The sequence below is a fragment of the Rana temporaria genome, chromosome 6, assembly GCF_905171775.1.
Source record: "Rana temporaria chromosome 6, aRanTem1.1, whole genome shotgun sequence".
Lineage (NCBI taxonomy): Eukaryota > Metazoa > Chordata > Amphibia > Anura > Ranidae > Rana > Rana temporaria.
This window is the reverse complement of record NC_053494.1, coordinates 207,210,694-207,229,462: the sequence shown is the minus strand read 5'-3', so window position 1 is coordinate 207,229,462 and position 18,769 is coordinate 207,210,694. Positions and strand designations below refer to the sequence as shown.

Genomic DNA, 18,769 nt, shown 5'->3' with positions numbered 1-18,769 from the left:
AGATCTACATACAGTACAGACCAAAAGTTTGGACACACCTTCTCATTCAAAGAGTTTTCTTTATTTTCATGACTATGTAAATTGTAGATTCACACTGAAGGCATCAAAACTAAATATAAAAATAAATAAAATATATTTCATATTCTAGGTTCTTCAAAGTAGCCACCTTTTGCTTTGATTACTGCTTGGCACACTCTTGGCATTCTCTTGATGAGCTTCAAGAGGTAGTCACCTGGCGCAGCACCCCATCACTCTCCTTCTTGGTCAAATAGCCCTTACACAGCCTGGAGGTGTGTTTGGGGTCATTGTCCTGTTGAAAAATAAATGATGGTCCAACTAAACGCAAACCGGATGGAATAGCATGCCGCTGCAAGATGCTGTGGTAGCCATGCTGGTTCAGTAGGCCTTCAATTTTGAATAAATCCCCAACAGTGTCACCAGCAAAGCACCCCCACACCATCACACCTCCTCCTCCATGCTTCACGTTGGGAACCAGGCATGTAGAGTCCATCCGTTCACCTTTTCTGCGTCGCACAAAGACACGGGGGTTGGAACCAAAGATCTCATGTTTGGATTCATCAGACCAAAGCACAGATTTCCACTGGTCTAATGTCCATTCCTTGTGTTCTTTACCCCAAACAAGTCTCTTCTGCTTGTTGCCTTTCTTTAGCAGTGGTTTCCTAGCAGATATTCTACCATGAAGGCCTGATTCACACAGTCTCCTCTTACCAGTTCTAGAGATGTGTCTGCTGCAAAAGGTGGCTGAAGAACCTAGAATATGAAATATATTTTCAGTTGTTTCACACTTTTTTGTTATGTATAATTCCACATGTGTTCATTCATAGTTTTGATGCCTTCAGTGTGAATCTACAATTTTCATAGTCATGAAAATAAAGAAAACTCTTTGATTGAGAAGGTATGTCCAAACTTTTGGTCTTTACTGTATGTAGAACAGATGCTTATGTGCAAAGTGCACTTGAAATTGCACTGAAAGTGCACTTGGAAGTGCAGTCGCTGTAGATCTGAGGAGGACATGCAAGGAAAATAAAAAAAAACAGCATTTTAGCTTGTACATGATTGGATGATAAAATTATCAGCACTTCCCCTCATTTCATATCTTCCCCTCAGATCTACAGCGACTGCACTTCCAAGTGCACATGTAGTGCAAAGTGGATTTGCCTTTAGTAAGTGAACCCTATAGGCTTTTATGACATTGAATTTTGACAAAAAAAAACTCCAAAGGCTCCTAAACTAGGAGCTGCTAGTGTATATGAAGCCTTGCTGTCTGCAGGTCTGTGTGGCTTCATACACGTGTGGTCAGGGGGCAGTAAAACCAGGTAGTGAGCCATGTTTTTTTACCGCCGCCCCAGCTGCCTGCCTGAACCTGGAAATGCAGCCGCAATGAGCTATGCACAGCAAAGATTAAACAACATGTCGCATTTACCAGGCATTACTGCCACTGAACTCCACCAGTCCAAGTCTATATGGGCCACCTACATGCTAAGCACGCGATTGTGGCGCAGTAGTGTGCCATTTACATGGTTACATCAAGTGGTTAGGAGGCAACATAACGCCTCCTCACCGCCTGTCAAATGCCCTTTGAAGAGCGAGTCACATGTGCACCTCCTGATGTGAACAAGCCATCACGCAAATAAAAAAAAAAGTATGACTGACAGTACTCAACTGTGCATTAATACGGCTACCATCATCTTTACTTTATAAGACCCCTTTCACACTGGGGTGCTTTGCAGGCGCTATAATGCTAAAAATAGGGCCTGCAAAGCGCCCTGAAACAGCTGCTGCTGTATCTCCAATGCAAAAGTTCGGAGCGGTGTGCTAGCAGGACGGTAAAAAAAGTCCTGCTAGCCGCATCTTTGGAGCAGTAAAGGAGCGGTGTGTATACGGCTCCTCCACCGCTATACAGCCGGCAAAGTGCCTCTGCAGAGGTGCTATGCGGTGGGTTTAACCCTTTCTCGGCTGCTAGCGGGGGGTAAAATCGCCCCGATAGCTGCCGAATATTGACGTGAAATTGACAGTAAAGCGCCGCTAAAAATGGCACTTTACCGCCGATCGCACCCACCACCCCAGTGTGAAAGGGGCCTAAATGCAAAAACGCTATGGGGAAATTTACTAAAACTGGTGCAGCAGCTGTATATAGAAACCATTCGGCTTCCAGGTTTTATTGTCAAAGCTTAATTGAACAAGCTGAAGTTAGAAGCTAATTGGCTACCATGCACAGTTGTACCAGATTCTGAGTGCTTCAGCTTTATTAAATCTTCCCTTTTATACAGTGCCGATCCTGACCTCCCTGGGGCCCTAAGCAAAATGCCATGTCACATGGGGGGGGCGCTGCCGACAGTGACATGTCAGATTAAAATTGAGAAGCGGGGGGAGGGGGGTGTCCTGCTGTGTCGGAAATGACATCTTACATTAGTGAGAAGCGGGGGGTGCTGACTTCTTATCTCTTCTCCCATGCAGCCAGCGAGTTGAGAAGCGGGGTGAGGGGCCGAAAATTACTTCTCACCAGGCGGGGCCTCTAGTAAGTTGGGAGGCCCTCCGCAGCTTTGTGGGGCCCTAAGCGGCTTGCATAGTGAGTCTATAGGGCAGATCGGGCCCTGCTTTTATATACAAAAATAAATACAGTGGACCCTTGGATTACGAGCATAATCTGTTCCAGGAGAATGCTCGTAATCCAAAGCAATCGCATATCAAACCGAGTTTTCCCCATAGAAGTCAATGGAAACGAAAATAATTTGTTCCGTATTGACTTCTATGGCATGCAATACCGCATGTGGCCAGAGGTGGGGGGAGCCGGAGAGCCTTGCACAGGCTCGGAGACAGTTCGGCTGAACTCGGGGATAACCTTGGAAAGGCTCATGAATTGAGTTTTCCGAGTATTTCCGAACGGCTCCGCTCGGCTCCGGTGCCCCCCACCCAAATATGGTATTGCACACCGCTGTGGCTTGAATCCTGCTAGTTTTGGGAGACAACACTCGCAAACCGAGTCAGGATTTAAAAAAATAAATGCTTGTATTGCGAAACGCTCGTTAACCGCGTTACTCGCAATCCGAGCATTGTATTCATTTAAGTGATTTTGTGATTGTGTCACTGTGCAACTGAAATGACCTCTGCTGACTTTATCCTCTGCAATATATCAGTCTGATCTGTTCTACTAGGACCTGTGAAAGTTACATCGCACTGTTTGAGGTCCCTGTAACATTGGTAGCTAGTTGGGATCACTTCCTCATTACAATAGCGGCAGTCGGTCACTGGAGTCGTAGTCTTTAGAGCGGTCTTATGACGCCCTGTGATATGGCCAATTGAATGCCCATTGGAAAAATGCCTGATTTGTCTACTTAGCCTGGGAAAAAGTCAAGGGCCCGGATTCAGAAAGGAGATACGATGGCGTATCTCCGGATACGTCGTTGTAACTCTGAGTTGCGTTGTCGTATCCATGCCACTGATTCATAGAATCAGTTACGCATAGATTTCCCTAAGATCCGACCGGCGTAAGTCTCTTACACCGTCGTATCTTAGGCTGCATATTTACGCTGGCCGCTAGGTGGCGCTTCCGTATATTTACGCGAGAAATATGCTAATTAGGTAGATACGCCGATTCAGAAACGTACGTCCGCCCGCTCATTTTTTTACGTCGTTTGCGGTCGGCTTTTTCCGGCGTAAAGTTACCCCTGCTATATGAGGGGTATCCTATGGACGTCGTTCCCGCGTCGAATTTTGAAAATTTTACGTTGTTTGCGTAAGTCGTTCGCGAATAGGGCTGTACGTAAGTTACGTTCACGTCTAAAGCATTGACGATTTGCGGCGTAATTTCGAGCATGCGCACTGGGATTTTTTCACGAATGGCGCATGCCGTCAAATACGTGGGGTCACAGTGAATTAGAATAAAACACGCCCACATCATCCACATTTGAATTAGGCGGGCTTACGCCGGACCACATACGTTACGCCGCCGTAACTTAGGGTGCAAGTTCTTTCTGAATACGGAACTTGCGGCCTAATTTACGGCGGCGTAACGTATCTGAGATACGTTACGCCCCGCCGAAAGTTACTCCAATGTATCTGAATCTGGCCCAAGGTGTCTTACTTTGCTGCTCCTTGTAAACCTACACTGGTCACTGTGTATATTCTGTTGACTTACTGGGAAGTTCCTAAATTGATTTTTGTTTCAGTTTTGGCAGCAGCTTATGGGAGGGCCCCATGAATAGCGGACCTTTATCCGAATACGCCTCAATGGAGATGAGCCTGCATGCCTTGTACATGCATGAAGTGAGTATGTGCTCATACCTAACCTACCTAACCCCCTACTCTTCATGTCTCAATATTAAAGGGTAAGTTCACCTTTACAGAAAACTCTGTAAGGTGAACTTACACAGGTCCCCCTCCTCGTCCGTCCCCCCTCCACGGTCTCGCTGATCTGGACCGCGGCAATCTCCAGTTCTAAGTCCCGGTGTGTCCAGGGCTAAGAAATCCCCTCAACTGAATGTCCAAAACGTCCCTCATCATTTGGAGCATTCTAATTGGTCAGCGTCGTCACATGGGCGGCGCCGACCAATCAGCAGCCGCATAGCCCGTCCTGTCAGCTATGGAGAAGACGTGTTGCTGCAGAGAGGATTTCTAAGCTCCGAACTCCTGGCTCAGATATACCAGGGCTTAGAACCGAAGATTGCGGCGGTCCAGGTCAGCGTGGAGGGGGACCTGTGTAAGTTCACCTTTTTCTGTAGACTTTAAAGCAGAGTTCCGCTGATTTTTTTTATTTTTTTTTTTAAGTCAGCAGCTACAAATAATGCAGCTGCTGACTTTTAAAATAAGGACACTTACATGTCCAGGCACCTAAAGCCGATTTGTCCCTCAGCTCTTGGGTGCTGCCGCCGCCATCTTTGGTAAGGGAATCAGGAAGTGAAGCCTTGCGGCTTCACTTCCTGGTTCCTTACTGCGCATGCGCGACTCACGCTGGCGATCCCACTGGTCCCTGCTGTCTTCTGGGACCTGTGTGTCTCCCAGAAGACAACGGGGGGAGGGGGGGCAAAGGAAGTGGCGTAGATACCCGTGGGTGGCTAGGATATCTATGCCCGGAAGTGGGAGCAAAATACCTGCATTACACAGGTATATGCTCCTCCCTCCCCCCTGAAAGGTGCCAAATGTGACACCGGAGGTGGGGAGGGTTCCGAAAAGCGGAAGTTCCATTTTTGGGTGGAACTCCACTTTAAAGTCTTGTTTTTTTATTTACCAAAAATAACAAACATGGTAATCTCACCTGCTCTATGTAATGGTTTTGCACAGAACAGCCCGGATCCTGCTCTTCTCAGGTCCCCCGCTGGTGCTCAATTCTCCTCCCTCCTGCCAGGTGCCCCAACAGCAAGCAGCTTGGTATGGAGGCACCTGAGCTGAGCCGCTGCTCTGTGTCCATTCACACACATGGCCCCCGCCCCTTGGTCTCTGATTGGCTTTTGTCAATCACAGTCAGTGAACCAATCAGTTCCCAGAGAAGCAATGCTCTTCTGGACATTGATGGATCGAGGGGGCTCAGATAAGTATTTCTCATAAGAAGTTTTACCTTTCATTGCATAGAATGTATAAAAGGTAAAAAAAAACTTGTGCCTTTATAACCACTTTAAAGCGGAGTGCCACACAAGTGGAACTACCGCTTAAACCACTCCTTGCCCCCTTGCATGCCACATTTGGCATGTAATTTTTTTTGGGGGGGGGGGGGGTTCTGGGAGCTTCAGTAGGAGTGGGACTTCCTGTCCCACTTCCTCCTTCCGCCCAGGGACCGCTTAGGCCGCACACACACGATCGGTCATAACCGATGAAAACAGACTGAAGGACCGTTTCATCGGTTAACTGATGAAGCTGACTGATGGTCTGATGTGCCTACATACCATCGGTTAAAAAAACGATCGTGTCAGAACGCCGTGCTGAAAAAAAAGTTCAATGCTTCCAAGCATGCGTCGACTTGATTCTGGGCATGCGCGGCCTTTTGACCGATGCTTTTGCATACTAACCATCGGTTTTGACCTATCTGTTGGGCGTCCATCAGTTAAATTTTAAAGCAAGTTCTCTTTTTTTTTTTTTTGACCGAAGGATAACTGACTGATGGGGCCTACACACGATTGGTTTGGACCGATGAAACGGTCCTTCAGTCCGTTTTCAGCGGTTTTGACCGATCGTGTGTACGCGGCCTTAGGCGATACGTCATATCGCCTACGGCGGCCCCTCCCTATAGGCGATCGCCTGGGACACGTGACAGGTCCCAGGCAAACGCCTGACCACTCATAGAGTGCCGCACCGTTTGCACATGCGCAGTGAGTGCCCGGCCGTGAAGCCGAAAGCTGTCACGGCCGGGTGCCCACACTAGGAATGAAGGCGCCGGCTGGAGAGGGGGGAGAGGAGCGGAGCGTCGCTGGAACGTGGAGCAGGTAAGTGTCTGTTTATTAAAAAGACAGCAGCTACACTTTTTGTAGCTGCTGACTTTTAATAAACATAAAAAACGCCTGGAACTCCCCTTTAAACTCTTACCATCAGTATTCGGATTAACTGAAATGTTTTTTGATTTCATTGTGAATTCAGCCTGCAGTGAATTTGGCAATACAGATCTGGATGAATTGTTTTTGGTGCCTTGCTTGTATAATGTGGTCTCTTAAGCCTGTTCCGTCTGCTTCCTTCTGGCAGTTACATCAACAGCAGACCCGTATGGCAGGAGGGCGGCACATATGGCACAGACAGGAGAGCGATGACAGTGGGGATAGCGGGCCGGCTGATGGACTTATCAACACTACATGCAACATTCCATCCTCTGCCAGCTGCCCCTCTCCTGGAACACTGCAACAAGAAGACAGGATGCCACCAATCAGCGCTCACAGGTTTAGTACCAGCACAGGTAAGAGAGTGTCTCTCTGCATATTCTTGAAGGATTCTTCTTTATTAAAGGGAACCTGTCAAAATAGAATATGCTCAACCCTGCGCTTAGGAAAAAAAAACTTCATAAAAGGAATAAACGAATAACTTAAAATCCAAAGCTGCAGCTACTTTAAATAATAAATCCGATACCAAAAAAAAATAAAGTGCAGTCCTCTGCTTCTCCCGCTTTTTCAAACAATGCTGTGTTTTACAAAAATAATTATCACCATGTGTGGCAAATGTGAACCCCACAAAAGTTTAACCACTTCAGCCCCAGAGGATTAGGCTGACAAATAACCGGGCCACTTTTTGCGATTGGCACTGCGTCACTTTAACCACTTAATTAAGGACCGCCTCCTGCACATGTACGTCGGCAGAATGGCACGGCTGGGCACATGTACGTACAGGTACGTCCTGTACTAGTACCCAGCCGTGGGTCGCGGGCGCGCTCCCGCGACCCGGTCCGAAGCTCCGGGACCCGCGGACCCGATCGCCGCTGGAGTCCCGCGATCGGTCCCCGGAGCTGAAGAACGGGGAGAGCTGTGTGTAAACACGGCTTCCCCGTTCTTCACTGTGGCGGCTGCATCAATCGTGTGTTCCCTTTTATAGGGATTCACAATCGATGACGTCGCTCCTACAGCCACACCCCCTACAGTTGTAAACACACTTCAGGGAACACATAACCCCAACAGAGCCCCCTTGTGGTTAACTCCCAAACTGCAACTGTCATTTTCACAATAAACAATGCATTTTTATAGCATTTTTTGCTGTGAAAATGACAATGGTCCCAAAAATGTGTCAAAATTGTCCGAAGTGTCCGCCATAATGTCGCAGTCACGAAAAAAAACGCTGATCGCCGCCATTAGTAGTAACAAAAAAAAAATATTTAATAAAACTATCCCCTATTTTTTGTAAACGCTATAAATTTTGCGCAAACCAACCGATAAACGCTTATTGCGATTTTTTTTTTTTTTTTTTTACCAAAAATAGGTAAACGAATACATATCGGCCTAAACTGAGGAAAAAAAATCGTTTTTATATATTTTTGGGGGATATTTATTATAGCAAAAAGTAAAAAATATTGATTTTTTTTCAAATTTGTCGTTCTATTTTTGTTTATAGCGCAAAAAATAAAAACCGCAGAGGTGATCAAATACCACCAAAAGAAAGCTCTATTTGTGGGAAAAAAAGGACGCCAATATTGTTTGGGAGCCACGTCGCACGACCGCGCAATTGTCGGTTAAAGCGACGCAGTGCCGAATCGCAAAAAGGGGCAAGGTCCTTTTAGCTGCATTTTGGTCAGGGTCTTAAGTGGTTAACTGACAATTGCGCGGTCGTGCGGAGTGGCTCCTAAGCAAAATTCCTTTTTTTCCCCCACAAATAGAGCTTTCTTTTGGTGGTATTTATTTTTTGCACTATAAACAAAAATAGAGCGACAATTTAAAAAAAAAAACAATATTTTTTTTACTTTTTGCTATAATAAATATCCCCAAAAATATATATACATTTTTTTTCCCCAGTTTAGGCCGATATGTATTCTTCTACATATTTTTGGTAAAAAAAAAAAAAAAAAAACGCAATAAGCGTATATTTATTGGTTTGCGCAAAAGATATAGCGTCTTTAACATAGGGGATAGTTTTATGGCATTTTTATTATAATTTTTTTTTACTAGTTATGGCGGCGATCTGTGATTTTTATCATGAGTGAGTGAGTGAGTAACTTGTATAGCGCAACAAATGCGAACTTAATCGCCTCAAGGAGACATTATGGCAGACACACTAGACACTTTTGACACTATTTTGGGACCATTGTCATTTATACAGCGATCAGTGCTATAAAAATGCACTGATTTCTATCTAAATGACACTGGCAGGGAAGGGGTTAATCACTAGGGGGCGAGGAAGGGGTTAAGTGTGTCCTAGGGAGTGATTCTAAGTGTGAGGGAGCTGGGCTACATGTGACACGACACTGCTCCCGATCACAGGGAGAAGACGATCAGTGTCCTGTCACTAGACAGAACAGGGAAATACCTTGTTTACACCGGCATCTCCCCGTTCTGCTTCTCCGTGACACGATTGCGGGACACCGGCGGACATTGTGTGCACCTACCGCGGTCACGGAGACCGCGGTAGGCACACACAACCGCTAGGCGGCAGATTCAAAGCAACGTACCTGTACGTTGCTTTGGCTTCCCATGCCATTCTGCCGACGTATATGTGCGTTAGGCAGTCGACAGGCGGTTTTTAAAAAGAAAGAGCAGAAATGAATGTTATGTCCTCTGAAATAAATCCTGTGATCACCACATGTGACTGTGAAGCAGTAAATTTGGGGGCTGCTCTTTTTCTTCACATGTATAATAAGTCGTTCTAAGCTTTGAAGTAATGATGGGGGGTAACCCCCCCCCCCCCATGGAGTGATTGAATTACATTGTGGATGGAGAGGAGCATCTGACACTTCCAGGTGTGTTGGGTGCCACATTGTGGATGGAGATGTGGGCTTACATTCTGCCAATCATGGCAAGGAGAGGCATTATGATGATGAGTGTCTGCCAAGAGGGAGAGGGGACAGTCACATGTGGTGATCACAGGATTTATTTCAGAGGACATTTGATTTGTTTCTGCACTTTACTTGGACTTGTTTTTTGGACTTTTTGGGGTTTTGCATTTGCCACACATGGTGACAATTATTTTTGTAAAAAACAGTGGGAGAAGTATTCTCATTTTTAAAGCGGAGTTCCTCCCAAAAATTGAATTTCTGCTTATCTGGTTCCCCCCCCCCTCCCCCTCCGGGGTGTCACATTTGGCACCTTTTAGAGGAGAGCAGATACCTGTCTAATACAGGTATTTGATCCCACTTTCAGTGATAGTTCGCTGCAGGGAGGGGGGGTGGCAGGGGATCTGTGCAATGTCTGACCCCTCCTCCGTCCCTGTCCCCCCGCTGTCTTCTGGGACCTGTGTGTCTCCCAGAAGACAGCGGGGGGACAGGGACGGAGGAGGGGTCAGACATGGCAAAGATCCCCTGCCACCCCTCCTCCCTGCCGCGAACTATCACCGGAAGTGGGAGAAAATACCTGTATTAGACAGGTATCTGCTCCCATCTAAAAGGTGCCAAATGTGACACCCCGGAGGGGGGGGGATTCCCTTACTGAAGTTGCCGGCGCCTCCACCCGGGGAGCCAAGGGACGGGTGGGCTTCAGGTGAGGACATCACGGGCGCCCTGGACAGGTAAGTTTCCTTATTTTAAAAGTCAGCAGCTGCTGCATTTGTAACTTCCGGGCTAAAATTTTTTATTTTTTTTTGCCGGAACTCCGCTTTAAAAGATTTTTTTGCTATACAAAATATAATATGGTAGCTGCCACCACTGACTTGGACTTTGTAGGTAGAAATTATAAGGCTGTCATCTGTATCCTGCCTTTATTTCTTATTGGCAGTAAGGAGTATTTAAAAAGGTCTTCCTTGCAAAGTAACAAGTTTGGGGTAGATTCAGGAAGCTTTTACGGCGGCGTATCTCCAGATACGCCGTCGTAATTTCAAATCTGCGCCGGCGTATCGTTACGCCGATTCTCAAAGGCACATACGCTAAAAAAATAGGATTCCTCCGCCGACGTAACTTGAATGCGGCGGCGTAGAATTGTGTGCAATATTAAGTTGGCCGCCAGGGGCGCTTCCGTTGTTTTCGGCGTAGAATATGCAAATTACCTAGATACGCCGATTCACAAACGTACGTACGGCCGGCGCAATTTATTTACGTCGTTTACGTTAGGCTTTTTCGGCGTAAGGTTGCTCCTGCCATTAGGTGGCGCAGCCAATGTTAAGTATGGACGTCGTTCCCGCTTCGAAATTTGAATTTATTGCGTTGTTTGCGTAAGTCGTTCGCCTTTTAGGGCTGGATGTAATTTACGTTCACGTCGAAAGCAATGACAATTTGCGTCAGAATTTCGAGCATGCGCCGTTCGTAAAAAACCTAAAATACGCGGGGGTCAACCCAATTTGAATAAAACACGCCCCCCTCAACATCATTTGAATGACGTGCTTACGCCGGCCCCATTGACGCTACACCACCGTAAGTTAGGCGGCAAGTGCTTTGTGAATACAGCACTTGCCTCTCAAACTTACGGCGGCACAGCGTAAATACGATACGCTGCGCCGCCGTAAGAAGGGACGCAGCTACCTGAATCCAGCCCTTGATGTTTGCCCCTGCAATCTCCCCTATCTAGGACTACTCTAGCTGAAAAACCTCTCCTGGCAAAAAATAAATAAACACCTTACTTTTTCCTTATTTTTTTTTTTTTTTATTATTATTTTTTTTTTAATCCCTCGTGCAGCGGGGATACTGTATATTCACTTTAGTCCACTGTGTAGGTACCCCTTTATTATTGTTTTCGGGTGCAGGGGACTGGTAATCCTGGAATGCAGATGTGCCCAGTCAATCCCCTTTTTTGTGATGTCATCCACCTCTGGATCCTGAGAGGACCCAGCCTCTGTGGACAACCAATAGAAAATGTCCACCTCACACAGGCTCTGACATGGAGATCCGAAGAAGGACTGTATGCAGGAGAATAGACAGACGTTGGACTGGAATGTCTTGTGCGTTTGGGTGAGTAAAAAGAGTATTTGGGTAAAGGGTGGGTGTGGAGATGGGGTGTGTGTCTGTCGGGGCAACCTGGAGAGGAGCTTTTAGCATCTGATACTTTCAGGTGTGTTGCGTGCATTGTCCCTTTTTTTTGTGCACTGCGGTCCCTTTTTGTAAGGGGTCAGCAGAAAAAAAAACAGTGCAAAGAGTAATCCAAAACACTTGGTTCTAGATGTGAAAACCTTTTCAGCCACTGTAGTACCTGAAGATGGCAGAAATCACCAACGCGGCAAGGGTAAAAGCATTTCCCTTTACTTTGCACAGAATCCCCTTTTGAAATACTCCTTAAAGCGGTAGTAAACCGCAAAAAAAAAAAAGAACCTGCAAGACAATAGCATAATGTGCTAGTATGCGTCGCATACCAGCACATTGTGAAATACTTACCTTGGAACGAAGCTCCCGCAGCGCGCCCGGTCACCGCTGAGGGGGTGCTGACGTGTTCCCTCTGCGTTTCTTCCAGGTTGCCGGACTCCGGTGCTGTGAGTGGCCGGAGCTGTGAGGACGTCCTCCGTTCCCAGACCTTCAGAGCGCATGCGCCGCTGACGTCAGCTGCTGCATGCAGGGTGAATATCTCCTAAACCGGGCATGTTTAGAGATATTGGCCCAGATTCACAAAGCACTTACGCCGACGTATAACACGTTACGCCGACGTAAGTGCCAATGTGTGCCGTCGTATGTGTGCGGCAGACTCACGAACCAACATGCACCTAAAAACAGGCTACACCCCGCCGACGTAGCTTGCACACGCCGGCATAGGGTGGGCGCACATTTAGGCTGGGCGCATGGTGCCGCTCCCATTGATTAGCCATTCAAACATGCAAACGAGGGAAATACGGCGATTCACGAACGTGTGCATGCCACGCGAGATGCGCGTAAGTTGTACGTCCGGCGTAAAGTTATTCCCCATAAATGAGGTGCAACCCGGCACCAGACATGCACAGGTCTGCACCAGGGAACACAAGCCGGCGTATTGTGCGTTGGACGTGTTTCTGGCTGGGCGTACGTTTATGTTCACGGCAGTTGTGCCGGCGTGTTGTAAGCAAGCGCAGGGGGGTGCTGTGCATGCGTCCACATCACGGCGCATGTGCAGTTCGTGATACGTACCCGTCTGGTGCTCGGCCCATCATTTGCATGGGGTCACGCCCACTTCCACCTACGCCGGCGTGCGCCTTCGAAACCCACGCTGGCGCAGCGTTGGGAGCACTGGCTTGCTGAATGCAATGCTTGCCTCTCCGCGCTACGTTGGCGTGGCGTACGGTGTGTGCTCTACGACGGCGTAATGTGCTCTCTGTAAATCTGGGCCATTCATTTTATCTACAGGTAAGCCTTATTATAGGCTTAACTGTAGTTAAAAATGACCAAGCAGGGTATACAACCGCTTTTAAGTGGTTATAAAGCCTAAACATTTTTTTACTTTCATACATTCCTTGCATTAATGTAAACAATGTTTAGGCATCAGTATCCCCCCTCTTCCCCCCTTTTACTTACCTGAGCCCTCATTTGATCCATGGCTGTGCTTGTCTGCAGCTCTCTCCCCTCACTTCCTGGTCTCACAGGCTTTGCTGAGGTAGCGGGAGCTATTGGCTGTCAATCTGAGCCAGTGATAAGGGAGTAGGGGGGTGGCCAAGTCCCGCTGTCTGTGTCTACAGATGTAGACAGCAAGGCCCGGGAGCGAGCGCGCATATGTGCCCCCATAGGAAGCAACCAATGACGTGTCAGGCTATCCTTTATGTTCTTGTTTTAATAGCACACCGGCTACTGAAGGGGGGGGAGATGCTCTGAAGCCTGGAAATGCAGGTCAGCAAATGCACGACTCCTTTGAAGTTAACCTGTCAATTGATGTGCTAAAACTGGCAATCTTTCCATAGTGCCGACATCATGTACTGTTTGTTCAAAATGTTTTATGTGCTTCTAGTTCTCTCCTCAATGCAGGATTCCAATTATACATTGGCCTTCAGACTTAGTCCCACAAAGTTGTAATAATGACGTTGTTTGATAAAAATGTGGTATAAACTGGAGTTCTTCTTCTATATCTGCAGATTTTGGATCCATGCAGAGAGCCTCTTCCAACTTAGCAAGGCAGCCAATGGGAGGGTGGAGTGAAGAGGGACAGACAGCGAAGCACCCGGATCCCGTTCCGGAGGAAAGCTCAGAGGATGAGTTGCCACCACAGACTCATAAGGTATTGTCCAAGTTCAGATTCATATATGTGACATTCTAGTGCCACATGATGGAACTATATGTACATTCTGATCTGAGGAGTAGCAAAGTCATTGTTTGTCTAGATATCAGTGATGTCACCTCTGTAAAATAGTTTTAAAGTGGAGTTATACAGGTACCGTATTTATCGGCGTATACCGCGCACTTTTTTGCCCTGAAAATCAGGGCAAAATCGTGGGTGCACGATATACGCCGATACCCGCTTTCCCGCTCCGAGTTTGAAAACTGCGCCGACATATACCGAGCGCAGTACACTCGTGTATAGTCGGGCAGTCTCAGCTCCTCTCGCGCTGACGTCCTGGACGTCAGCGCGAGAGTAGCCGAGCCTGCCCGACTATACACGAGTGTACTGCGCTCTGTATATGTCGGCGCAGTATTCAAACTCGGCGCGGGAAACGAGCGTGGAGGACGCCGCAGAAGGACGCCGGACCTGACGAAGAGGACACCTGAAGCCGCAGACGGACGCCGGACCCGACGAGGCCGCCGATGGACGCCGCGCAAGACACCAAAACTGTAAGTACAAAAAATCTTTTTTCCACAGGAATTCGGGGCAACTTTAGGGGTGCGCGCTATACGCGGGAGCGTGCTATACCCCGATAAATACGGTATTTGCTTCTTGGCATAGATCACCGCGGTGATCGTGGTGACCTGCGTCATGTCCAGCACCTAGACTGTCCTCCCCCGCTGTCTTCTGGGAAACACACAGGTCCCAGAAGACAGCAGGGACCAGTGAGGACGCGCATGCACAGTAGGGAAACGAAGCCGCAAGGCTTCACTTCCTGGTTCCCTCACCGAGGATGTCGGCGGGGACAGCCGAGAGTGATTGATCGGCTTCGGCTGTCGAACATCACGGGCACCCTGGACAGGTAAGTGTCCATTTATTAAAAGTCAGCAGCTGCAGTATTTGTAGCTGCTGGCTTTTTATTTTTTTATTTTTTTTAGGCAGAACTCCGCTTTAAAGTGGTTGTAAACCCTATTAAAAACCCCGTAGCGGTCCTCGTACCCCCCTATGGATGGCGACATCTCTCCCGGGGGGGTTACTTCCGGGTATCGTGGCTCTGGCGCTGTGATTGGCCGAAGCCGCGATGACGTCACTCACGCGCATGCACGTGGGACCCCCCCGCCGGTTACAGCACACAGACTGAAGAAGCGGCACGTACGTGCCATTACTTCAGTGTGCTTTAGTGCATGACATCGGCACATGCAGGGGACATCTAAACCGTGCAGGTTTAGGAGATATCCAGGGTAGCTACAGGCAGGGGCGGACTGACAACTCAAGGGGCCCCCGGGCAATAGGAGATTATAGGGCCCCCGGGCAATAGGAGATTATGAGGCCACACAGTATACACACACATACAGTATACATACACACACTGAAAAGGTACTGGAGAGCCGAGGCAGCTATAAACTTGGGATTTTTTTTAAAAACACCGATTTTTACATACTGCCCCTAGTTTTACTGAGGCTGGCAACCCTGATGGGGCCCCCTAGTGGCATGGGGCCCTCGGGCAGTGCCCGAGTGACCAAATGGTCAGTCTGCCCCTGGCTACAGGTAAGCCTTATTATAGACTTGCCTGTAGCTTAAAGTGCTTATAAAGGGTTTACAATCACTTTAAATGGAAGGAGTCTCATCTCTGAACCCAGTGGTGTGATTTGTCAGCCTTTTTAGAATCGTAGAACTCCAATAAGCATCCATCTTCTCCTGGTTTGTCCTTGGAAGTGTGCGTTTTGTTTGGTTGCTATGGATTAATAAGCAGCGTTCATTGAATGAGACCGATTATCTCTTTCATCGTTATCCCCAGAGCAGGAAGTGGATATCAACAAGTTCTTAAACAGCAGACAAGCCTGACAGTCTTCCCAGGTGAGCCCCGGGACATTCTTAAAGAATAGGTTCACTTTAAAAATAAATTAATAAATGCACATTTTTTGCAGGAAAAACAAGTGCAATTATTTATTTATTAGAGACTGTAAAGCATTGCACCAGTGATCATCAGATCAATGGCGCAATGCAGATCTCCTGCTGGACTGTCAGTGTATCTGTGTTGCCTATACATCCCCTACGGGTAAGCAGATACACTGACCGGAAGTATCGATGAACTACCGCGGTACTCCACAGCGCCGTTGTAGTTCATTGAGAACTACAAGCCGACAGCTGCAAAGGACGTCGGGGCTCGTTGTTTATTCCCACACAGAGCTGTGTGAATGAATGACGCGGCAGTGTGGGCGGAGCCCTGCATGGCCACGCTGATTTTAAAAAGTGACAGCTAGTAAGGGGAACGTCTCCCTGTACTGCTGTCACATGGGGGGGGGGGGGATTGGGCAGCAGCTGCAGCATTGGGAACATGTAACACCCTAAAAACGTGAACTTATCCTTTACATTTTCCACAGTACTTCCTTTCCCCAGGCACTACAAAAAGAAGCATATATTTCCCCTACTTTACCCTTTTTTTTGCCAAAATTGGCATTTTAAAAGTGTGTGACAATATCATTCTTCCCAGCACAGTGCAGGCATGTCTGGGCACAGGGAAGATATCTCAGAGGCACCAATGTCATAACTATTTCCTATTCAGCGGCAATTTAACAAATTAGAAGTCCAATGAATGATGCATCAGAACATTATCTCGGGCCAGATGTGTGTTTGGGGGGGGGGGGGGGGGGTACAGACTTTCATAAGTTTGTTTACTTCTCCTGACCTCTCAGTCTAGTTTTGTTGTCATAGTGTGCAGGACAGTCTGGGATTTGAGCAGCTCACATCCTCCTGCTGCAGCAAGCCACCATGTACTTATCATGTACTTATGGTGCTGCTTGTATTACAAAACTACATAGGGGCAGAGACAGGGGCGGACTGACAACTCATGGGGCCCTGGGGAAATAGAATATTATGGGGCCCCCCTGGCTTACAGATGGCCACCATGCCAGGAGGCAGGGCAGCTAAAATCTCAGGATTTTCACATCAAAAGCATGTTGGCTTCTGACATATCAGGGACAGGTGTAAAAAAAAAAACACAGATTTTTACATACTGTCCCTGGTTTTATTGAGCCTGGCAACCCTGATGGGACCCCCTAGTGGCATGGGGCCCTCGGGCAGTGCCCGAGAGCCCTAAATGGTCAGTCCGCCCCTGGGCAGAGAGGCGCTGCAGTAAGCCCCAGGAAATGAGACCACCAGTGTCCACAGGTCTTAAGAACCGGAAGTTAGGGAGAGTGAACCTTGGAAAGAAGCAGATCAGATTGTTTATTCAGTTGCTGCTGCAGTAAAGGAAGACAAAGGCGCTTTGCAGTCGCTATAACACTAAAAATATCACCTGCAAAGCAGTGGAGCAGTGAAGGAGTGGTGTTGAGTGGGCTGTATAAGGGATTTACTGGCAGAAAAAAACATGTTTTACTATCCAAAATTAACAACAACAAGGGAAGAAGTTTTAATAGATGGAAAGTTGAAAACACGACTGAAGGGTCCGCTTTGAGTAGAGGTGAATCCTAACTGAATTACATTTAGTTTGCTTAAAGTGGAGGTTCACCCTTTAAAAAAATGTATGACATCACACGGAGTCGCGCCATCCTACCGACAGAATGCCGGTGTTTTTTTTTTTTTTCTCAGCACATACCTCTTAATCCCGATTTTCACCTCGCTGCAATCCCGCGGGAGTGGGCATTCCCAAGCACTGCCTGTGATTGACAGGCTTCCGAACGGCGCATACTGCGCGTCACAGGTTGCCGACAGAACCCAAACGTCGGTGCGCAGGCGCCGTATAGAGCGGCACCGACGTTCGGGTTTTTTCCGGCAACCTGTGACGCGCAGTATGCGACGTTCGGAAGCCTGTCAATCACAGGCAGTGCTTGGGAACGCCCACTCCCGCGGGATTGCCGTGAGGTGAAAATCGGGATTAAGAGGTATGTGCTGAGAAAAAAAAAAAACACTGGCATTCTGTCGCTAGGATGTCGCGACTCCGTGTGATGTCAGAAATTTTTTTGAGGGTGAACCTCCACTTTAAGGAATGTATGCGTTGTAAACAGTTGCCATGTTTTTCACCTTTTTCTTTTTTTTTTTTATCCCTTTTGTTGCAATTTTTTTCCTCCACAGGTGTGATATCTCGAGCGGTCTTTGAAGATGCAGCCTGTCCAAAGCCATCCCGGCACAATGGGTTTCTTGTTGACCAGGAAACACCAGGAGACAAGTTCTGTTGTGAACTGTGTGTATGTGTGTCTGGCAGTGTGACCCCCTCAGTATATGTGTAATATATATATATATATATATATATTATATATATATATATATATATTATATTTATTTATTTATCCAGTTGTGTTGCATATGTATGCTATGATACTGGACTGATCTAGATTTACAGCAGGCTGTCAGAGGGTGTGTGAGCTGTGTGTACAGGAATAGGTTATACTGCTATCTCTGATGCTTCCTCTATGTCTACATTATTTCTCGGTCTGGCGTTAGGATTTCATATATGCTATTTTAGCAGCCTGTGCCACCCAAGCCAATCGGAGGAATACTAGGACTACAGCAGCTAAATACGCAGTCACAACACTTCTATATCTGGGCACTTTTTTTGTTACAAGCCAAAACATTGGTAAAGTAATGCATGTCTTTTAGCAAACTCCCCATTGCAAGATGGGTGATAACACTTCTCAGAGCCTGCCGTTCTGAAGACTCTGGGACACTGCCCTGCCACTTGTCTCTTTGCACTGCTGGTGCACATGACCATGCCAGTGATGCCCTTCTAGGCCCTCTCAACAATTCACCCAAGTACTCTTACCCACTTGCAGCCAACCACTTAAAGAGCAGATGCTCACGCTGCAAGCCTAATTCCACGTGGCAGCTCGGTAGGCAGACATATTTAAAGGGGTTTAAACCCTCGTTTTTTTTAAAAAAAAAAAGTCATATTTAGCTTCTCTGTGCAGTTTGTTTTGCACATAGTGGCCCCGGTCCTCCTCTTCTAGGATCCCTCAGTGGTGCTGGTGGCTCCTCCCTGCATCGAGTGTCCATGT

At 47.4% G+C, this 18,769-nt stretch overlaps 1 protein-coding gene across 1 annotated transcript in view; it reads left to right on the top strand.

Moving 5' to 3' along the window:
- The window catches only part of ATG9A (autophagy related 9A), a 77,644-nt gene extending 59,616 nt beyond the window's left edge, over nt 1–18,028 (top strand). The window contains exons 14-17 of the mRNA XM_040358170.1: nt 4,191–4,287; nt 6,691–6,898; nt 13,591–13,733; nt 17,850–18,028. Coding sequence (XP_040214104.1) covers nt 4,191–4,287; nt 6,691–6,898; nt 13,591–13,733; nt 17,850–17,855 — 454 coding nt within the window. The 3' untranslated portion in view covers nt 17,856–18,028. The remainder of the gene's footprint in view (nt 1–4,190; nt 4,288–6,690; nt 6,899–13,590; nt 13,734–17,849) is intronic.
- The last annotated feature ends 741 nt before the right edge of the window (nt 18,029–18,769 follow it).